Consider the following 19,144-nt stretch of genomic DNA (forward strand, 5'->3'; position numbering starts at 1 on the left):
GTAACTGAAACACACAAACACACATCTGGTCTAAAAGACAGCAGTTTGCAAGAGTCATTTCAACATATGCACAGAATCAGCTTATATTTTGAAGGCCTGAAAATATATGCCTTTGAAGGAGTTAGATGTGGGGGATGAGCCTATAGTTTCAATGCTATTTTTCAGACAGACTAGAATTGGCTATGGTTTAGGAAATCCTCCATTTGATTATAGGATTTCTAAACCCAGCTTAGGTAGCTATCTGTGAGAACTAAAATAAGCCTACTATACTTAATTATAGGCTAAAGGTAAACAACTTAGGTGTTTTTTCCAAAGTTTGTAAGTAAGTAATAGGTAAAGAAGTGCTGGCTTTGTTATAGCTCAAAATTGCTTTACTGAGGATTTTAGTATATAGGGTATTATGATGAGGTAGCTGAGTTAAATTACTTAACCCATAGTTTATCTGGCAACTGCAACCACCCAGAATTCAGCCATATTTCCAAGGGAGAGCAAAAGGCTTCTGACAGTCTGTAGAATAATACTTAAACCCCCTGCTTATAACCTCCTGGGCCTTTCATTAGAGCCTGTTCTTTTGTCTAGAGCTAATAGTAGCCTAGAGGTACCTCTGTGTGAATCAGAAAAAGTGCCCCTCTGGGGTGCCATCTATCAGCAGGTGGAGCCTTTGTGGAGGGGAGAAAGAAATCCCCACTGAGTAGATACAGCTCTTTGCACATGGCTTGACCTCCTTGCTGCACATCTATAAATGTGAACAAACAGCACAACCTTATATAGAGGCCCTACTTGTGACACAGTCAAAAGGAGCCCAAATTGAACACAATTCAAAAGCAGGGCAGGGAGCAGTTTAGAGATCTGTAAAAACTGATAATCTGATAACAAAAAAATTATAAAAACTAATAACCAAATATAAGTTGGAAAGGAGGGTTGTCTAGAACTATCAATATGATGAAAAATAGTCCTGTGTATCCAGTAATTCCGGAATACTACTTTATTAAAATGTGGTAGACTAATAATTATACCTATTTGTTGAAGATTTGTTATTTGTTAAATCTAAAAACTTTAGATGTATATATTTATTTAATTCTCTCCAAAACCGTGTAATGGTAGCCATTATTATTCCCTTGTTTTACAAGTGAAGAAATTGAGTCACAGTTGTTAAGTAACTTGACAAGTTCGATACCTTAGTGTGAGGAGAGGGAAGTTGGGGTATGAGGAGTAGGAGGCCATAATAGTGGCTTCTTGTAATTAATAAAATGTTAATGAGACTTCAAATAAAAAGATTAATAATTTTAAATTGGTGTGTGTGACTCATGTGGTAACAATGTGAAGTATTTTATTTTGTAACTGAGATAAATGAGCTGTACCAGTGAGTATATCTATGTATAATTTTGTATATGTAGTTTTATAAATACTTTTTGGTGATTATGACATTATTTCTTTCATCTTAAGTTACGATAGAAATTGTGTCTCTTTAGAAACACATCATCCCAGGGCACCTGGGTAGCTCAGTCTGGAGCATCCAACCTCAGCTCAGGTCATGATCTCATGGTTTGTGGATTTGAGCCCCACGTCCGGCTCTGTGCTGACAGCTTGCTCAGAGCCTGAAGCCTGCTTTGGATTCTGTGTATTCTTCTCTCTCTGCCCCTCTGTCTCTCAAAAATAAATAATCTGAATAAAAAATGTTAAAAAAAAAATTTAAAAAACCCCACATCATCTGTAGTAACTTAACCAAATTTTTTTTACCCTAAGATTCATTTCAAAATGATAAAACTTGGTTTATTTTCTGCCTTCTATATAGAGATGTACGACTTTTAATCCTGGAATATGCCCGTTGGTCTATGATTGACAAGTACCGGGCTCTGATGGATGGCCTTTCCCTTGAGTCTCTGCTGAGCTTTGTCAAGGAGTTCAAATCACAGCTCTTTGTTGAAGGCTTGGTACAAGGAAATGTCACAAGCACAGTGAGTGTGAGGTGCTCTGTTGCCGTTGGCCAGGTCTGAATGCTGTTGTGGGGCTCTGGAATTGCATTAGTTCTTCTCCAAAAAAGGAAGCTCTGTAGTTTTGACAGATCAGAGGTGTCCTAGCATGGCCATGCTCATGCTGGGCAAGACTTTCTTAATGAAGAAGACTGCTGATAAGGACAGGACTTTGAGTGAAATGACAGTAAATATATGGTGTTGGTACTTGAAGATTGTGTGTGGAAACAACAGTTTAATTTAGAGATTAAAGTGGGAGCTTTGGGGAGGGGTGAGAGATATATACAGACACACAGAACTTGTATATCAAGCTTGTTTGTCAAATTAAAGAGCTTGGGCTTTATCCTATAGTAAATGGAAAATCACTGAAGCATTTAAAAAGGAATTTGTTGTAAGAAAGACTTAGGGAGACTAGTTATGAGGTTTTTACAAGAGTTGACATGAAGTATAATTCCAGAATATATGAGGTATCCATAGTAATCAAAGTCATAGAAGCGAAGTAGAATGGTGGGTACCAAGGGTTGGGAAGATGGAAAAAAGTGGGGAGTTGTTTTATGGGTATAGAGTTTCAGTTTTGCAAGGAGAGAATATTCTGGAGTTCCATTTCACAACAATGTAAATATATTTAACACTATAGAACTGTTCACTTACAGATGGCTAAGATGTTAACTTTATGTTCTGTGCTTTTACCATATACACACACACACAAGTTGAAGTGAAAAATGATAAAACCCAAAATTACACAAATAAATGAAAAAGAAATAGTGAGATAGAAGATGACCAAAACTCAGTGACTGATTGGATGTGGGGGTGAGGGAGAAGGGAGAGGTGCCTGGATTTCTTGCTTTTGAACCAGTGGGTTGGTGGAGGGCTAGGAAAAATACTGGGTCTGGGGGCATATGAGGAGTTTGTTCTGATATATATTGAGTGGAACTGTAGTTAACTGAGGCCTCTTCCAGCCAAGAATGCTTGTTGGATACTCTCCTAAAGTTTTTGGCTGTTGACCATTTTCCTTCATGGCTTTCCAGTTTCTCAGGACTATTCATTCCTTTGATGGAATATGTAACTGGCTGCGATGCTGTCTCCCTGTACTTCCTGTCTTTATCCTCTAACCCCCAAACCAGCCTTATTTTCCTTCTGTCAGAAAGAAGTTTAAAAGCCTTAACCCACATAGAGAAGAGCAGGATAGCTGCCTGCTTTTCTGGACACAGTGGGAATACTGGGTGTGGGTCCTTTTGGTCCAGACAACTTAGTACCATGAATTGCCCCAGGTGGAAACTATTGTAGAGATGAGCTCACCCCTTCACTTATCCCCCATTTTATAGGTTAGAAAACTGAAATCTTGGGAGAGGATGCATTCACTTAGTGTTAAGTGTTATTCTGTTGCTCACTTTATGCCAGGTTCTATATTTACAGACCTAGGTTTCGAAAACACAGTCACAGGTATCATAGAGGACACAGCCTAGTGGGCTTAACTGAACAGTTAAGTTTGATTGTGTCACAGTGTACAGGCTAACAGAATGCCAAAGGGAAAAAAGAAGAGGACGTGTTCAGTTGAGAGCCACTTAATATTCAATAAACATAATCAAATCAAATCAAATCAGTAAATGATGAGCCCAATTGATGAATTTTGCAGGCTGTATCTGCTTTCCTAATGCTATCCAGGGCTTCTTAAGCAATTAGAATGTTGATATTAGTTGGTTCAGGGTAAAATTAATGTCATGAGAGCCCAATACAGTTATTTTCTTCTCTTTTGCTTCCTAGGAATCAGTGGATTTCCTGAAATATGTTGTTGAGTAAGTATTGGTTTGAGTTTTTCTCTGTAGGAGTTCTACATTCCCACCAAGAGGAGGGCCTCAAACCACAACTCAGTTATTAGTAAATCCACAGTGGATAATACTCCTTGTAGTAGGTTTTCTTGAGGCTGGTTATGTAAACAAAGCAATTCCGAAGGGACTGTGGATGGCCTGACTCTTCATAGTAGTTTTTGGGTGGGGGTAAGAGGATAAAGACACTGCTCAGTGACCCACACTCATTCTTTTGCAGCAAGCTGAAATTCATGCCTCTGGAGCAGGAGATGCCTGTGCAGTTCCAGGTGGTAGAGCTGCCTAGTGGCCACCACCTGTGCAAAGTGAGAGCTCTGAACAAGGGTGATGCCAACTCAGAAGTCACTGTGTACTATCAGGTCAGCTGGCCCCGTTACCACAGCCATCCTCATGGCTGAGTACCTTTAGGGCACTGTGACCTGATGGAAGGTCCAGAGTACCTGGGAGTAGTGACCCTATGACTTTCAAGGCCCTTTTTTTGCGCTTACCTCTGTAGTGTTTTCCTTGTGGTCATTTGTCCTCTTGAAGCAATTGCATTAAAAAAATTTTTTTTAATGTTCATTTTTGAGAGAGAGACAGAGTTGAGCCAAGGAGTGGCAGAGAGAAGGAGACACAGAATCTGAAGCAGGCTTCAGGCTGAGCTGTCAGCATGGAGCCTGATGTGGGGCTTAAAGTTACAAACTGTGAGATCATGACCTGAGCTGAATTTGGACGCTTAACGACTGAGCCAGCCAAGCGCCCCATTGAGGAAATTGCATTTAAAAATTGCTCTTGTCAGTGAAATGGATTCAATCATAATGCTTCATCAAATCATTCAACCACTAGGCCAGAGGGACAGAGACTAAAGTGTAGTTGGAAGTTCCTACATGTTCCCCTTACAGAACCAACCCCAAGCAGCAGGAGGACATTTGTTAGAAGGACAGTTTTGAAGGAGACTATAAACAGCCAAGTAATCAGTATATAGCAAAAAGAATGACTACCAGAATTCCAATTAAAAGTTTCAAAAAGCATCTTAGATAAAGGATTTTATCCAGAGTCCCTTGCTTGCCTGAGGTCATACTAAGTGGGGCTTGAGTTTATTCCTTTTGTCCTCCGATCCTGTGTTCTTTCCACATCATTCTAGGAAGGTGGGATTAGGCTTAAAATAGGAGCTTTGCAACAATCTCACTTTGCCCGTAGCTTGTGGTTAGCCCACTTCTAGGACCATTGAGACCTGTGCCTGTGTAGACTGACATCAGACTTCCTACACTCTGGGGCTTCTGCTAGCAGCTGCTGTAGTTCCTTGATGTCCTGCATGAAGAAGTCCCTTCTCAGGGAGATCCTTGTGAAGATCCCGCTGTTCTGGGTTTTTCGGCAGGGCTATATGGCCTTAGTGTCTGTCATCTTGTCCTTTTATTGTGTTTCTATTCCTGGACTAAGTATTTCCATTGAGACCCAATTTGTCTGTGGAGCCCATCTCCTTCTGGCTATAGCTACCTGGTTTGCTCTCATCCGGGTTCTCCACTTATTTGAAGCTGAAATGACTATCAGGCCCCAAAGTTGATAAATGATATTGTCTGGCCCTGCTTATTAGCCTTGCCTACATTTCTAGCGCTTCTGCTGCTCAAAACCTATAGTACTTCTCCTGTTTTAGGCAGGATTTCATATTGTAAGATCATGTGACCATTTCTGTCAAGGTGCTTTGTATCAATCACCTCTTAGAACCAGTTTCTAAAACAAAGCGCTTTCTTGAGGGCACCACTTGCCTCCCTCCAGACAACATTTTAAATAGGAAATTTCAACTAGTTTTGTTGCAGTCCTTTTAGACTGCAGGAAATCTCTGCCTGACTAAACAGAACATGAAGCTCTTACTTGCTGAGGTCACTAAGTGGGGCTTGAATTTAATCCTTTTGTCCTCAGATCCTATGTTCTTTCCACATCATTCTAGGAAGGCTTTAGCCTCTTCCTCTGGTGAAATAGAAGGAATAGCGATGAGTATGTCAGAGGAGACTGCAGGAGCCTGGCTATATGATGTGCTAGCAACATCCTTGCGTCTTGGCCTCCTTCCCTTTCATTCTAACTGCATTATTTTGCTACTCTCCAGGATTGCCATCATGTGGTCTCCAAGTATGGTATCAGCCTCTTAGGTATTTCTCTTAGCAGCTGGTTTGGATCCCTGAATGTGGCCTCTATTCATATCCTTCCTATTGGAAGAGTAGGTCCAGAAACCCTTCACTGATCCCAAACATTTTCTCCTTAGGACCTTGAGCTGCACGTACTTGACTTTAGGTTCTATCCTTTGGGTCCTTTGGGCAGGAGCTGGCAGGTTGGGTGGGTTCTGTACTCATAGGCCTGCAGTCTAGTGGAAAGGCAGATGTATAAACAAAATTGTTGCAAGTATGGCAACAGGGTGTGATCAGCTCTCTTGGGGGAAGAGAAGAATGGGATGAATACCTGAACAAATGGTTGCCAAGAATAGTTGGATTCTTAAAAAGCCCTGTAAGCCATCGGATTTCCTATTGGCCTAACCAACGTCTCTCTCCTTTCAGTCAGGTACCAGGAGTCTGAAAGAGTACACTCTTATGGAGCTGCTTGTGGTAAGTTGTAATAAAGGAGAGTTGAGGTGTTCAGGAGCCCTTGACCCACTCTGAGGACTGGCCTTTCTGCCTGGGAACTAGGAACTTGGGGAGGGGTCAGAGGCCTATTTGGTAGGTGAGATGGTTATTTTTAGTATTGTCACCTGGTATGATAATGGACAGGGGGCCTGGGAAATTTAGGAGGAAGGAGGCAGTAAAGGAGGCTGGACTCTGGGGGTATGTGGAAGTTTCTTTGCTGGGAGGAGTTGGGCTGATGGGTAGTATGTTGAATTACAGATGCACATGGAAGAGCCTTGTTTTGACTTCCTTCGAACCAAGCAGACCCTTGGGTAAGTCTGCTGGCAAGAGCATTGAGCTCAAATAAAGGTCTGGGGCTTACTTTGCAGGCTGAGGTTTATCATATATCCTGACTGAGCAGCCTCTCAGAGCTCGCTGGTCCTTCCATGCCTTAGCATCATACCTGCTGGTTGAAACTTCTAGAATTTGCATCTCGGACTATGATCAGGTTTTCAGCTAAGTTTCAAAGATTAGCAAGGAAAAAAGCTAGCCTTTAGTCAGTTCAGGAGAGGGGGTGGACGCCCTAATCTGAGAATGAAATAGATGCATACACATTTATGGATTCTTTCAGGACCTCCAGGTCCAGTAAAGATGTGCAGAAACCCTTCCCACTTAACCTCTAGTTTCTGAGGACAGGGCTCAGGTGACTACCCGAGTTCACAGAATGTTTCATTCTGGTTGTAGGTACCACGTCTACCCTACCTGTAGGAACACATCTGGGATTCTAGGATTTTCTGTCACTGTGGGGACTCAAGCAACTAAATACAAGTGAGTAGATGGGCCCAACTATTATTCTTGGCCTGGGGAGTGGGGGCTATAGGTGCTTCCTTAAACCTCAGACAACTGTGACCAAAATAGGGTTTGCTTCATTCAGTCACAGGGGTTGGGGATGGAGAGTGATTCATATATGGCCTGCCTGACCTAGGGACTGATCAGTGGTTCCAGTGGTCCTATAAGGCTTGACTCAAGTCCTGTAGTCACTGTGCAGGGCTTGCCAGTGTTTATTCAGGCAGGCCTGAGGACAAGAAAAGCGAAGGAGGCTTGGCCTGGCATTCATGCTAGATCCAGGGTACAAACAAGCCTTGTTGGTTCTCAGCTTTGGAGTGGTCAAGCATGGGTTGTTACTGCTTCGGTATTGAGGATATCCGAAAGTTGAGCTGGAGGTAGGGGTAGGGTTCTTTGTTTTCTCAAACCCTGAGCACTAGAAGAAAATACTTGTCTCTTTCCTAGAATTATGCCTTCGTCCTTTTCTTCTTTGTATTCTGGTTGAGACTAGGTTTCTAATGACTTTTAATTGAAGTTGTTTTGTTTCAGCTCTGAAGTTGTTGATAAGAAGATAGAGGAGTTTCTTTCAAACTTTGAGGAGAAGATTGAGAACCTCACTGAGGACGCATTTAACACCCAGGTGATTGCTGGCCTGCTCTTTTGTTCTTTGATCCACTCAAGCCCATAAGACAACTTGATACCAGTCTTACCAGGCTATATGCTGGCCAGATTTTGAGTTTTGTAGCCCCCACCTTAACATGATCATAATGTCTTCATAGCTTCATCCCTCCCCATTGTGCTGGCAGGTCCCAAATAAAGGGATCATAGCAGGTCGTCACTAACCAGACCTGACAGGGCCAAGTGTGTTCTGGGGGAACTGCTATGATGCTATACCTGAAGGTCTTTCTTTTTGGTGGAATAGGTCACAGCTCTGATCAAGCTGAAGGAGTGTGAAGATACCCACCTTGGGGAGGAGGTGGACAGGAACTGGAACGAAGTGGTGACACAGCAGTATCTCTTTGACCGCCTTGCCCATGAGGTAGTAGAAGTAAAGTTTTGAGTGAGAGAGCCCTGATGGGGACTCCTGATTTTATAGGAGTTCCAGTCCCAAGCAAATCATATTGTTCAGAAGAGAAACCTGGGGTGCTCCTCTAGGTTTGGTTATTTACTTGCCCTTAGTCAAATCTTGTTTCCAGACTGGTCTGTCTAGCACCTTAGGTAGCTATGGGAGCAATCTGTTTTTGTATTTATATTGTTTTTGTAAAACACTTTTTGTTTTGTATTATATATTTATATTGAGGCTCACTACAGGATTTGGGCAGGGCGGGGTGGGGAGGGTTTTGCTATTTAAAGAAAATTGAGAATGTCAGTCTTTATGGAGTTCCTTTCCAGATTTAAGGATTCTGGCTGTGGTTCTTGACAGCTACTAACCTCAACTAGTAAAACCCACAAGAAACACTGTGGGACTTGCAGTCTAGTGCTGATAATATAACTATACAAGGTGAATTAGCAAAGGACACAGAGGCAAGAGAATTATTTAATAAAAGGTTTCAGCCCAGCTCATAAGGTGCTCCAGTTTTCCTAATAGAAAACAAAGTTCTGTTTACCTGCTTCAGTTGTTACTAGATTTTCTCAAGCTAGAATATAGTTACCTTGTACCCGAGTGGTGACACCGAGGCCATGGTGAGTTTTGGCTCCGTGTGTAGTACTCAGCTGTAATTACAGCATCTGCTCCTCTGTCTTGCTTATTTGCCATGGTTAATTATTGCTGTGAAACACACACAGGTATGTTCCAGAAGCTTGTGTTCACCCTTCTCTGAAAGGTTTAAGGCAGGCTGATACATGGAAGAATATAATGATGTGCTCAGGTACTAAGCAGGACCAGAAATCTGCCTTGGGTGTGTTTAATAACAATCTTTCTTGAAAATCCATTGCTAGTCTTTTATAGCTTGCTTTCTATCTTCCCTTTTCCTTGTAAGATTGAAGCACTGAAGTCATTCTCAAAATCAGACCTGGTCAACTGGTTCAAGGCTCATAGAGGACCAGGAAGTAAAATGCTCAGTGTTCATGTGAGTATGGTTAACTACGCTTTGAGCTCTGTCCTTTTCCGAACTGTCATTTAGCCGGGTTTCCATTCACTGAGTTTGGTTTGGTATCAGCGATTCTATCAGGGCTTTGACCAAATCTGGTCAAGCTTTTCTCACCTCAAGTTTTTGGCTTCTTGTAGGTTGTTGGATTTGGGAAGCATGAGCTAGAAGAGGATGGTTCTCCTTCTGGTGAAGATTCACACTCTTGTGAAGTGATGCAGCTAACCTACCTGCCAACCTCTCCTCTGCTGGTAGAGTCTACCATCCCCATTACTGACATCAGGGCTTTCACATCAAAACTTAACCTTCTCCCCTACCATAAAATAGTCAAATAAACTGCAGTCTCATTGGCCTGAAGCATTGTGTATTTAAAAATGTCTTTGTATTTTATGAAGTTATACTACTACTACTACTAGTGCCACAAATTTTGCACTGCCATCATAGAATTTGACTTACTCTCTTCCTTACCCGCCACATTATGACTAACAAACCCAGAGTTACTATAGCAGCTGGCAGAGAAAGTAGCAGGGTGCACCAAGTGTGACCCAAAGCAATTTGAGAAGCCCTGGCCTGTCCTGGTTCTCAGGTGGAGGGTCCAGGTCTGGAGAACCTTGAGGGGCCCTATGTAACCGATGTCGTAGTGCCTAAATGCTAGGTGCTAATACCTGTGTTTTTTAAAATGTATTTTTAAATAAAGATAGTTCTGTAATGCCCTTCAGAATGAGCCATTTGCTGCTGTGGCATTCTTTTGTTTCAGTGGGGGTGGGGGGGATCTAATTACTCTCCCTAACCCTATAAAGCAATAAAATATTTTTGGATAAAATGTTGGGAGCCCTATGTGTCCTGTATGAGAGTTCAAGGAAAATGAGAATAGCATGGCAGGGACTAAACAGAGTATAAAGGAGGAGTGAAAAAATGGATGGATCCTCTATTATTTCAGGAGTTAGCTCTTGGATCCCAGGCTGCCAAATAATAAAAGAAACACATTAAAAAAATTGGAAAAATTACTTTATGAAGCCTTAAGAAGCACGGAGTATAATTACATATAGTTCAGCATTAGATACAATTTAATAGTCTAATTCCAAAACAAAAGTTGTTAGAGGTGAGGCCATGAAATTTCCTAATACTTGATTTTAATACGTTGCACTAATTTTCTAAAATAACTCAGAGGAACCAGTATTTACAATAGATGGAGTGTTTATGAAAAATCTGGCATCGGGTATATATATGTATGTGTGTGTGTGTGTATATATGTATATATATGTGTGTGTGTGTATATATATATATATATAACCCAGAATCATATGAACTAAGAGACAAGTTTAGATCTTAACAGCCATACTGGTATGCAAGGTTTAAGACGGATTTATAAATGCTTTTAAAAGCATGGGGTTTGGGGGGCGGGGGGGAAGCAGGTATCTTGTTTTCAAAACCTGGCGTTTTTCTCAGGACTGAAGTCAAATTGTAACTGCCACAGAAAAAGAAAAAAAGGGAAGCTTTTCTCGCTTTAATTGTTCATCTGCATCAGAAAGTCCAGTATCCCTGAGATAGGAACCACTGCAATAAGAAGAGAGTGAACACGTTCTCCCAAAGGAAGATTGTTGCTTCATTATGCCTATTGCCCTGGTCATCAGATGTAAACATTGCACTTCCCAAGCTAATGCTTTGCAGCACCAAGACGTTTCAGTAATGGTTCATCATATACCCAGCATTCTCCATCTTCATGAAATAACTGTAAAATAAATGGCAGAGAATTCAGTTATTCACTTGCTTTGTACTTTTAGAATATACTTTTTATTGTTTTATATTTTCTCCCCCCATTACACTAAAATGAGTTTCAGGCAGGGACCAATGGCTCATCTTGTTCACTGCCATGCTTATTTGAAAGTGTCTGGTACCTGACTTCAGCATTCATTAAATGAATGAGTTATAGCTTAGGACACAGAGGGAGTAGGAGCTGAGACCTTGAGGCCGGCAACCCAAACAAGCTTACCCTGGTCTCCCATTGAATTTCCTTTTCCTTCCTTTCCCGGGCTTCTGCTCTTTGTCTTTCTTCAAGTCTATGCTTGGCTTCAGTTGCTGCATCAATGTCTCTGATTTTTAAGTTGAAAGTGACATCCTTCCAAAGGCTAAAGAAAAGTCAATGGTGCTAAGTACTTGATGGACAAAGGAGTTATCAAACTTGAGAATGATACAGTCTAAGAGCCTCAGTAAATGTAGCACAATTAAAGTGTAAGTCAAATAGCTTTAAGTATATATAGTTCATAGACTAAATCTCCTTAAAGTGGCAAAGAACAGATAAATGGACTTAGGTGATTCCACTGCTAGTGTCAAAGGAAGAAAATAAAGGATGGGCAGAAAGCCAGATACGGTAGAGACAACAGGAGAAAAGAACAGAACTGAAACCTGGGATTTTACTTCTGGCTTGACCTGTAGTTGCTATGCAACTTTAGGGGGTATCAGTTTACCTCTCCATGGGACTTGAGTTTCCTTTATTATAAACCAAAAGGGTTATTAGATCAGGGGAGAGAAGTTCCATTTCAGAAAAACTCCCCTGAATAATGAAATCCTGGAGAAATAGTCTGAATAAGGGTCAAGATGTGGACTGCAGAGGCTTATGGGGGTAAAAGATGTGGTATCTTCTCAAGGCCTGGAAAATGACAACTAGGTAAGACTGGTGTCAGTGTGCAAAACGAAGACGCCTACGGACCAGAAAAGTGGCCATGTCTAAGATCTCCCTATGGATTTCTATAGATTTCCACTTATAAATACGAGCAGGCAGTCTGGCCTAGCATACTGTTAACAATTTAGAGACAACAGTTGAGTTTTAGAAGATCCTCTTAAAGTGAAAGTGAAATCCTTCACTTAAGAAATCCTGTAATACTCTAAACAAAGAACTTCAGTGCATGATTCCTCAAATCACTGAAAGATCTGAATTTTACTTAAACAAATGGGAAAGGAAACAATTATGTTTGAAACCGCTGGAATACTGAAGACCTAACCTAGATATCTGATGATACTAAGGAACTGTTTTATATATATCTATACCTGTATCTATATATCTATATAAATAAATAAATATACATGTTTTTTAGAGAGTGGGAGAGAGGGGCAGGAGGAGAGAGAATCAGCAGGATAATGATATTGTAGAGCTAGTGATTTTTAGCTCACTTTATAAATTCAATTTTTAGAGAGGACATGAGCAGGGAAGGAACAGATAGAGTGAATCCCAAACAGGCTCTATATGGTCAGCACAGAGCCTGATATGAGGCCTGAACTCCCAACTGTAAGATCATGAACTCAGCTGAAAACTTAACTGACAGAGCTACCCAGGCATCCCCCCTTTAAAGTCACTTGAGAGATACATACTGAAATACTTAGGGATGAACTTAACAAAAGTTTTTGCAACAAAAAACCAGAAGGTAGGTATTGTATACAACTTGATTGGAACCTCCCTGCCTTCTCTTACAAACCACAAAGTGATAAGCCAACGACACAGTGAATATTTATATCCTTAGCATCACTTATACACTACATGATTATGTCATTTAGTCCTCACATCAACTCTGAGATGGTTCCCATGTCAGGAAAGGCAAAGAGATGCTAGCTTACCATCATGGTTACATAGCTACTAAGTGGTGGAGCTCCATATGGACCCAGTTATTCAAAATTAGTCTGTGCCGTGTCTCCAAAACCCAGTCCTGCCTATGCCTCGCCATTAGCAGGGGCACTGCCACAAAAGCTAACAAAGTTTCTTACCAGCGGGATTCATACTCATTCTGATCTTCTAACTTCCTCACTTTCTTCTTAATTATAGGCAACTTCTTGGTATCTATAAAAACTGCATTTTCCTTAAAAAAAAAAAAAGAGGTAGGTAGATATTTTATTGTTCAAACTGTTCTAGGAGGAAAAGTCAACGCTTCCCAGAAGCACTGAACAGATTTAATAATCAAATCCCACACAGGAAGACAATGTATAGACAGTGAGTTTCATATACTACCTTCAGCATAAAATACAGCAGTGTATCTTAAGTCTTGAAGGTCAACAGAGGTGTTCGGTGTAGCTGTGTGCTACATGTTCAGTATTAAATCTCTTAGGAATCTCTTGACCCATAAACAACACCCTCTAATGTTAAATGTTGAAGTGCTTTTTACATTTCAAATTCTCCAAGTCCAAAGTCCAGTTCATTGGTTCCCCCTGTTAATCCCATACCACCTTCCTCCTACTTTAATTAGGTACTATTTGCAAGTTCCTTTAGGTCAAGATCTATCTTACTCATTTCTGCATTCCTAGTGCTAGGTAGTAAATACATGTCTTAGAAAAAAAGAAGTCAAGCTGTGTATACAAACACAGAAAAGTTAGTTTGGCACTTAATTTTATAAATATGCCATATATTCTAATGATATAACTAAACCTGTTTACTGGGTTAGGCCTACTATATACCAAGCCTCCCCCCTCCCCATAATATTAAAATAAAAATCACTGAACTACCTGTACTGCTGGGGAAGAGGTGGGGGAAGGGAAAGGATTTCTTTAGAAGAGATGGCACTGGAGCTGGCCTTGGTGTATAAAAGTATAAAATAAAGGTTCTTACCCCTGTTGCATATTTTGCATACATTACACCATTCCATTCCCCTTCAACTGAGCAAAAAGATTTCTTGTCATTTGGAGAACTAAACAGAAAAGGAAACATTTCTATTAGTCTTAATTTGAAAATTACCAAAGAATCTGGAGGCCTACTACACAGAGCAGACCATGGAAAAGCAACTCTGAAATCTCTGGTAAAAGCAGCTTTAGTAGAACTGGATTTCCCTAAGCCAGCCATAAAAATGAGGGCCCTAAACAAGATGCTCATGAACTCAAGATCTTATGAAACATGGCATGAGATGAGCAAGACAGCCCTGTGCTGGAGGTAACAGGGCCACAGTAGATGAGGGACAGTTCCGGTCCTCAAGCTGTTCACAGCCTAGTTGTGGAGACCTCACCATTGAGATTCTGGGTGGTAACTGTTACGGTGAGTTTATGTGAACACTGGGGATCAAAGGCAAAAGTTGGAATGAAGGTCAGAGAAGGTCTCACTTAAGGGTGTAACACTGGAGACCAGGCTTATCCTTAGGAAGGATCCTGAGGTTCAAAGGTCAAATGGTTTGACCTCTTTTCCTGAGGAAAACCCCAACAGGCCTCAAAAAGACCAAACAGGCCTCTACTTGGACATGACAATGGTATGTATGGCAGGTATGGAATCTGGGAAATTTAGCATCACAGCAAAGGACTGGTCAGGAAGGGTAAGGAATGAACACAGGAAGAGCTGTAACAGAGGTCAGAAAGAAAAAACATACACAGGGTTGAAGGATGCAAACTGCTATCACAGGACTGAAACAAGTTTCCGCTATGATTTAGGGGCTTTGGGTGAAGAGGGAAAAGAGAGAAATGGAAGAATCCTTTGCTTAGGAAGTCATTGTGCACTCTTCTCAAAGGATGGTGGGGATTCTTGGGGGGTTCCCAAGACCCTCTTAAGTCAATATTATATTTTTATAATATTAAGACATTACTTGCCTTTTTCATTCTAATTTTCCCATAAGTGTACAGTGTTTCCCAGAGACATGATATGTAGCAAGAGACAATAAGTAGATAGGAGAATCCAGCTGTTTTCTATTCTATCAAAGATTTACAAAATTCAAAAAATGCACAATATCACTCTTCTCACAAACTCTTTAAAGAAAAGTTTTGGAAAAGTTTTTCATAAAAATACTATTGTCATTTGTAAATCTATTTACAAATATAAATTTTGTCTTCTTTTTTAAAAAAAGAAGAAAGAGAATGCATGCTCAAGCAGGGGAAGGGCAGAGAGGGAGGGAGAAACAGAGAATCCCAAGCAGCTTTCAAACTCAGTGCAGAGCCCAACGTGGACTTTGATTCCACGAGCCAAACTGTGAGATCATGACCTGAGCCAAAATGCAGAGTCTGACATTTGACCAACTGAGCCACCCATGCACCCCTTTATTTCTAATATGAGAAATATCAATGGATATATGATAGATACAAACAAAGCTCTTCAGGGTTCTTAATAATTTTTAAGTATAAAAGCAGTCCAGAAACCAAAAACTGTGAGTGCCACTCAGCTAGTACAACTATTCATCTTGTGCTCAAATCCCTAATTTAGAGTCTATCAAGCACTCTATCAGCTCCCAACTTTGAGGGCTGTTTTCTATATATGGCTATGCTTGGCAGGAGATTCTGCTGAACCAGCAGTTCCTGTTGGTGCTGGTTACCTCCAAAGAACATGGAGAAGCAGGTCCACCCATGCCTTTGTTCTGGACATCCAATTCCCACCACCTGCCTGTTTGCGGGGCAAGATGCATTATAGTGGTGACTTGTGCTGCTCTCTGCGCTCTGCCCATATTCTCTGACTGTAGTCATACTGTGGATTTTACACTGCTCCTTAGTAAACTTCATCATCTTATGTTTGTGGTCCTTCCTGCTCAAGATTTTTTTTGGCGGGGGAAGAGGGTGCTGAATATGTCATCCCAATTATCACCCTGGAAAACGGTTAACCAGTCATGTATCTTCCATATGCAACACTATTCCCAATTAGGCCTTTCAGGGAAGACGAAGTCCTTCAGATGTTCCTCTTCCAGGCAGGTGCGGTCTGTTACCTAGACAGCACAGTTGTCTTTATCTGACCCTAGATGGAAGCAAGCCAAGATGTGTTTTACCCCAGCAAAGGCACAGAAAAAAGGACTGTGAGGTCTTGGAGGCACTGCAGCAGGAATCACAGAGTCCACTGTACAGACCAGCCCATGGTCCAATGTGGCGGTAATGAGTGAGTCATCTACCATATGCATTAGCTGAGCAAGTTACAAAGACTCCCCTCAGGTTCCTAGGAAGGAAATCCCACCAATGAATGCCCTCCGATTGTTCTGAAACCCAGACGTTAGGTCTCTTTCTGATATGGGATTTTGGGAAAGAGACATGACATTTAAGATGTGAAACAAGTTTATAAAGAACCATTAAAACGGTCAATTCCTAATAAGTTACAGTTCAAGACAGAAGTATTTCAGAGAAGCACAAGAGCACTGAAGCAGAAAAACAAAATACCTACAAAATTTCAGCAGTAATTCTGTGCTTCTTGCCCCCATAGAAAGGTTTAGTATGGAAGACGATATTTGCACTATAGCCAGTTTTGGAACAGTTGATACTGCATTCTCCGCCTAGTTCCACCCAGGGCACCGTGAGGATAGACCTGCAAAACCAAAAGTGCACATAAGGCTGAGGGTTTAGAGGGAAAAAGGAGTGGTGTAGCTTAAGGACAGCAGGGTCTGCTGCCAGCTGGCCAGAGGAAATGGACATAGCTCCACTTGCCTTCCATAACCATTAGGGAATGTGAGGATGTAATGTTCGTCATAATCTAGACACGAGACACAGCCTGTAGAGAGAAGAGATAGAATCTCTGATGAGTACTGTCAACTGGCCATAAGCATTTGTCGTCTGGTTGATGGATACTCCAGAATACTCCATTCAATTTGGGGAAAATCAATCTTGCACCCTCCCACCCCCGATCTCATCCCCAGGACACACATTTATATGCACACAATGAGATCCAGTCCGGCTTTCTGGTGCCATATCCCCTCACAAGACAAGGGTCCAGCAGATGTTAGAATAAAATTCCATTAACACTGCAGTCCACCCTCAGCCCACAGACTTACCCTGCCCTATGTTGTGCACCCCAATCGACATCCCAAGGAATTTTGATTTGGTCCAGATATGAGCATTGAATTGTATCTTCTTGTTAAAACACTCGGCATAAAAAGCTGAAACTAAATAGAAATTGTTTTCAATTAGTGCACTACATAGTGATAGTCACCTCTCCAACTCAACTTGGAGAAAGAAACAGGCTCCATGGGGAAAGTCCTTGTATCCCTCAAAGAACAGCCTCAAATGAGGCCAGAAGGTATCTAACTGCCTCTTCTACCCTGTTTCTCCCAATGCAAGCACCATTCCAGGGAGGAATTTCCCTGAACGATGAGGCTTTAGCAATCCCGGAAGCTTAAAACTCTTCTGGTCAGTAAGCATGTCCTCATCACAGCCACAACCTGGGTCCATCCAGTTATTTCCAGTGTTGATATTGTGTTGACCAATTACGACATTAAGGATATGTATTCTCTCCACTATGTCAGGAATATACTGTGCAGAAACTACATCTCATTTTTATAAACTGTCAAAACTGCTAAGATCTCTGAAACATAGCTCGTTGTATGTAAGAGGACTTTAGAAGCATAACAAGTTAATTTCCTAAATCCCTGCTTTCTATACACAGTTCATCAGTGACTAGAATCTTTGGCATTTATATAAGGAACAAGACAGATAGGAGAAACCAATCCCATAACGTTACAAAGATACCAGCAGCCCTAAAACTGGTATCTCAGCTGAGTGACCTCAGCTAGGAAGCTTTTCATGACCCTTTTAGACAGAACAGTTTGAGAGCGGATGGGGCAGAGGAGCCCTGTAACTTACTGGGTGGATGATGGGAAACCTGCTCAGCCACGAATGTCACACAGTTTTTGGAAACCCAGGGAACTGGTCCTTCTGAAACTAGCTCCTGTAAGCAAATGTAACATTTTCTTTTGATGTGGAGACACAAACAATACTGTGGACAATCTAACAACTGGAGTCTCTGCCTCCCAAGGTAGTTAACTGTTCCCTCCTCCACATACCCAAAGCACCTTATACACACTTCTATTACAGCACTTAGTGTCACTACTGGAATTACAGCTTTGTGTCAGTCTGCTCTGACTAGGCCTCCCTGAGACATCCTTGAAGGAAGCATCATGTGGCTGACTCAGGGCCAGGCATGGCACAGACGGCGGTGGCGGTCACTTATCAGTGTCTGCCAAACGAGGAAGAACAAACTACAATGCTTCCGTGTTCAGGAAGGACTACATGTGACAAACCACACAGCACGGGAGAAATACAGAGATTTACATTTACTCAGAGGCTATTATGTGTCGGGCACTATGGGCGAGGACCTTTTTACATTTGCTGAGTCTTCCTTGTTGGTCATCGTCCTCAAAACCACCTCTTGGATGTTGGGGCTCTGGGGACTCAGGTCTGAGTTACTTACTCCTCTCTATATGTGCTATCTTCATTCCACATCATTCCAGTGCTTTAAATGTCATCTCAATATTCTAAAATCTCTAAAAGACTGATTTTTTTCCCTAGACTCTCCCTTCAACTCCAGACTCTTAAAATTCTAACTCCCTACCTGATAATTCCAAATAAATCTGTAACTCATACTTTTTATTTCAAGTTTGAGTTCTGGATTTCGCCCCCCATGATCTAATTTTTGTCTTCTTTTGTAAATGGCATCAAGCAACTGCTGAAGCACACATGCAAGGTTCATTTCTGATTGTCCCCTTTCTTTTCCTTCCAGTCCACCTATCGGTATTACCCACATGATACAGCTTAAATCAACTGTGTCTCTCCTGCAATAACGGCAAAACTTCTTCGGTGGTCTCTTTCCTTCTTTGGTGGTCTCTTTCCAATTTATTTTTCATAAAATCATTATAGTGATCTTTTCAAAATAAAAATACAATCCTGATAAGCCATAAAATTACCATTATGGCGCACAAAGCCTTGCATGACCTGATCTGTGACTCTCATTTCCTGCCACTTCTTCCCTGCTCACTGTATCTAAAGTGTGCTGACCCAACAGCACTGTCCTGGTCCTGGGTGCTGAGCATGTTCTGCCTTTACCATTGTTATCTGTCCCCAAATAAAATGAAATCTGGAATCATTCTGCAACTCAATTAAAAATACCAGTGCAGGGGTGCCTGGGTGACTCAGTCAGTTGGGCGTCCAAT

At 41.4% G+C, this 19,144-nt stretch overlaps 2 protein-coding genes across 8 annotated transcripts in view; one reads left to right on the forward strand and one right to left on the reverse strand.

Moving 5' to 3' along the window:
* Window positions 1-10,008, forward strand: part of NRDC (nardilysin convertase) — a 97,112-nt gene extending 87,104 nt beyond the window's left edge. For both annotated transcript variants that reach the window (XM_029947249.1, XM_029947250.1), the window contains 10 exons: window positions 1,796-1,958; window positions 3,738-3,769; window positions 4,020-4,158; window positions 6,328-6,375; window positions 6,652-6,704; window positions 7,117-7,200; window positions 7,747-7,837; window positions 8,120-8,236; window positions 9,177-9,266; window positions 9,425-10,008. In XM_029947249.1, the coding sequence (XP_029803109.1) occupies window positions 1,796-1,958; window positions 3,738-3,769; window positions 4,020-4,158; window positions 6,328-6,375; window positions 6,652-6,704; window positions 7,117-7,200; window positions 7,747-7,837; window positions 8,120-8,236; window positions 9,177-9,266; window positions 9,425-9,619 (1,012 nt within the window). In that variant the 3' untranslated portion in view covers window positions 9,620-10,008. The remainder of the gene's footprint in view (window positions 1-1,795; window positions 1,959-3,737; window positions 3,770-4,019; window positions 4,159-6,327; window positions 6,376-6,651; window positions 6,705-7,116; window positions 7,201-7,746; window positions 7,838-8,119; window positions 8,237-9,176; window positions 9,267-9,424) is intronic.
* A 267-nt stretch (window positions 10,009-10,275) lies between these two features.
* Window positions 10,276-19,144, reverse strand: part of OSBPL9 (oxysterol binding protein like 9) — a 170,088-nt gene continuing 161,219 nt past the window's right edge. For all 6 annotated transcript variants that reach the window (XM_029947255.1, XM_029947254.1, XM_029947253.1 and 3 more), the window contains 8 exons: window positions 17,799-17,883; window positions 16,991-17,101; window positions 16,647-16,710; window positions 16,387-16,527; window positions 13,879-13,957; window positions 13,044-13,135; window positions 11,278-11,413; window positions 10,276-11,016 (listed from right to left, as the gene is read on the reverse strand). In XM_029947255.1, the coding sequence (XP_029803115.1) occupies window positions 10,942-11,016; window positions 11,278-11,413; window positions 13,044-13,135; window positions 13,879-13,957; window positions 16,387-16,527; window positions 16,647-16,710; window positions 16,991-17,101; window positions 17,799-17,883 (783 nt within the window). In that variant the 3' untranslated portion in view covers window positions 10,276-10,941. The remainder of the gene's footprint in view (window positions 11,017-11,277; window positions 11,414-13,043; window positions 13,136-13,878; window positions 13,958-16,386; window positions 16,528-16,646; window positions 16,711-16,990; window positions 17,102-17,798; window positions 17,884-19,144) is intronic.

Source organism: Suricata suricatta, chromosome 8, assembly GCF_006229205.1.
Source record: "Suricata suricatta isolate VVHF042 chromosome 8, meerkat_22Aug2017_6uvM2_HiC, whole genome shotgun sequence".
Classification (NCBI taxonomy): Eukaryota; Metazoa; Chordata; class Mammalia; order Carnivora; family Herpestidae; genus Suricata; species Suricata suricatta.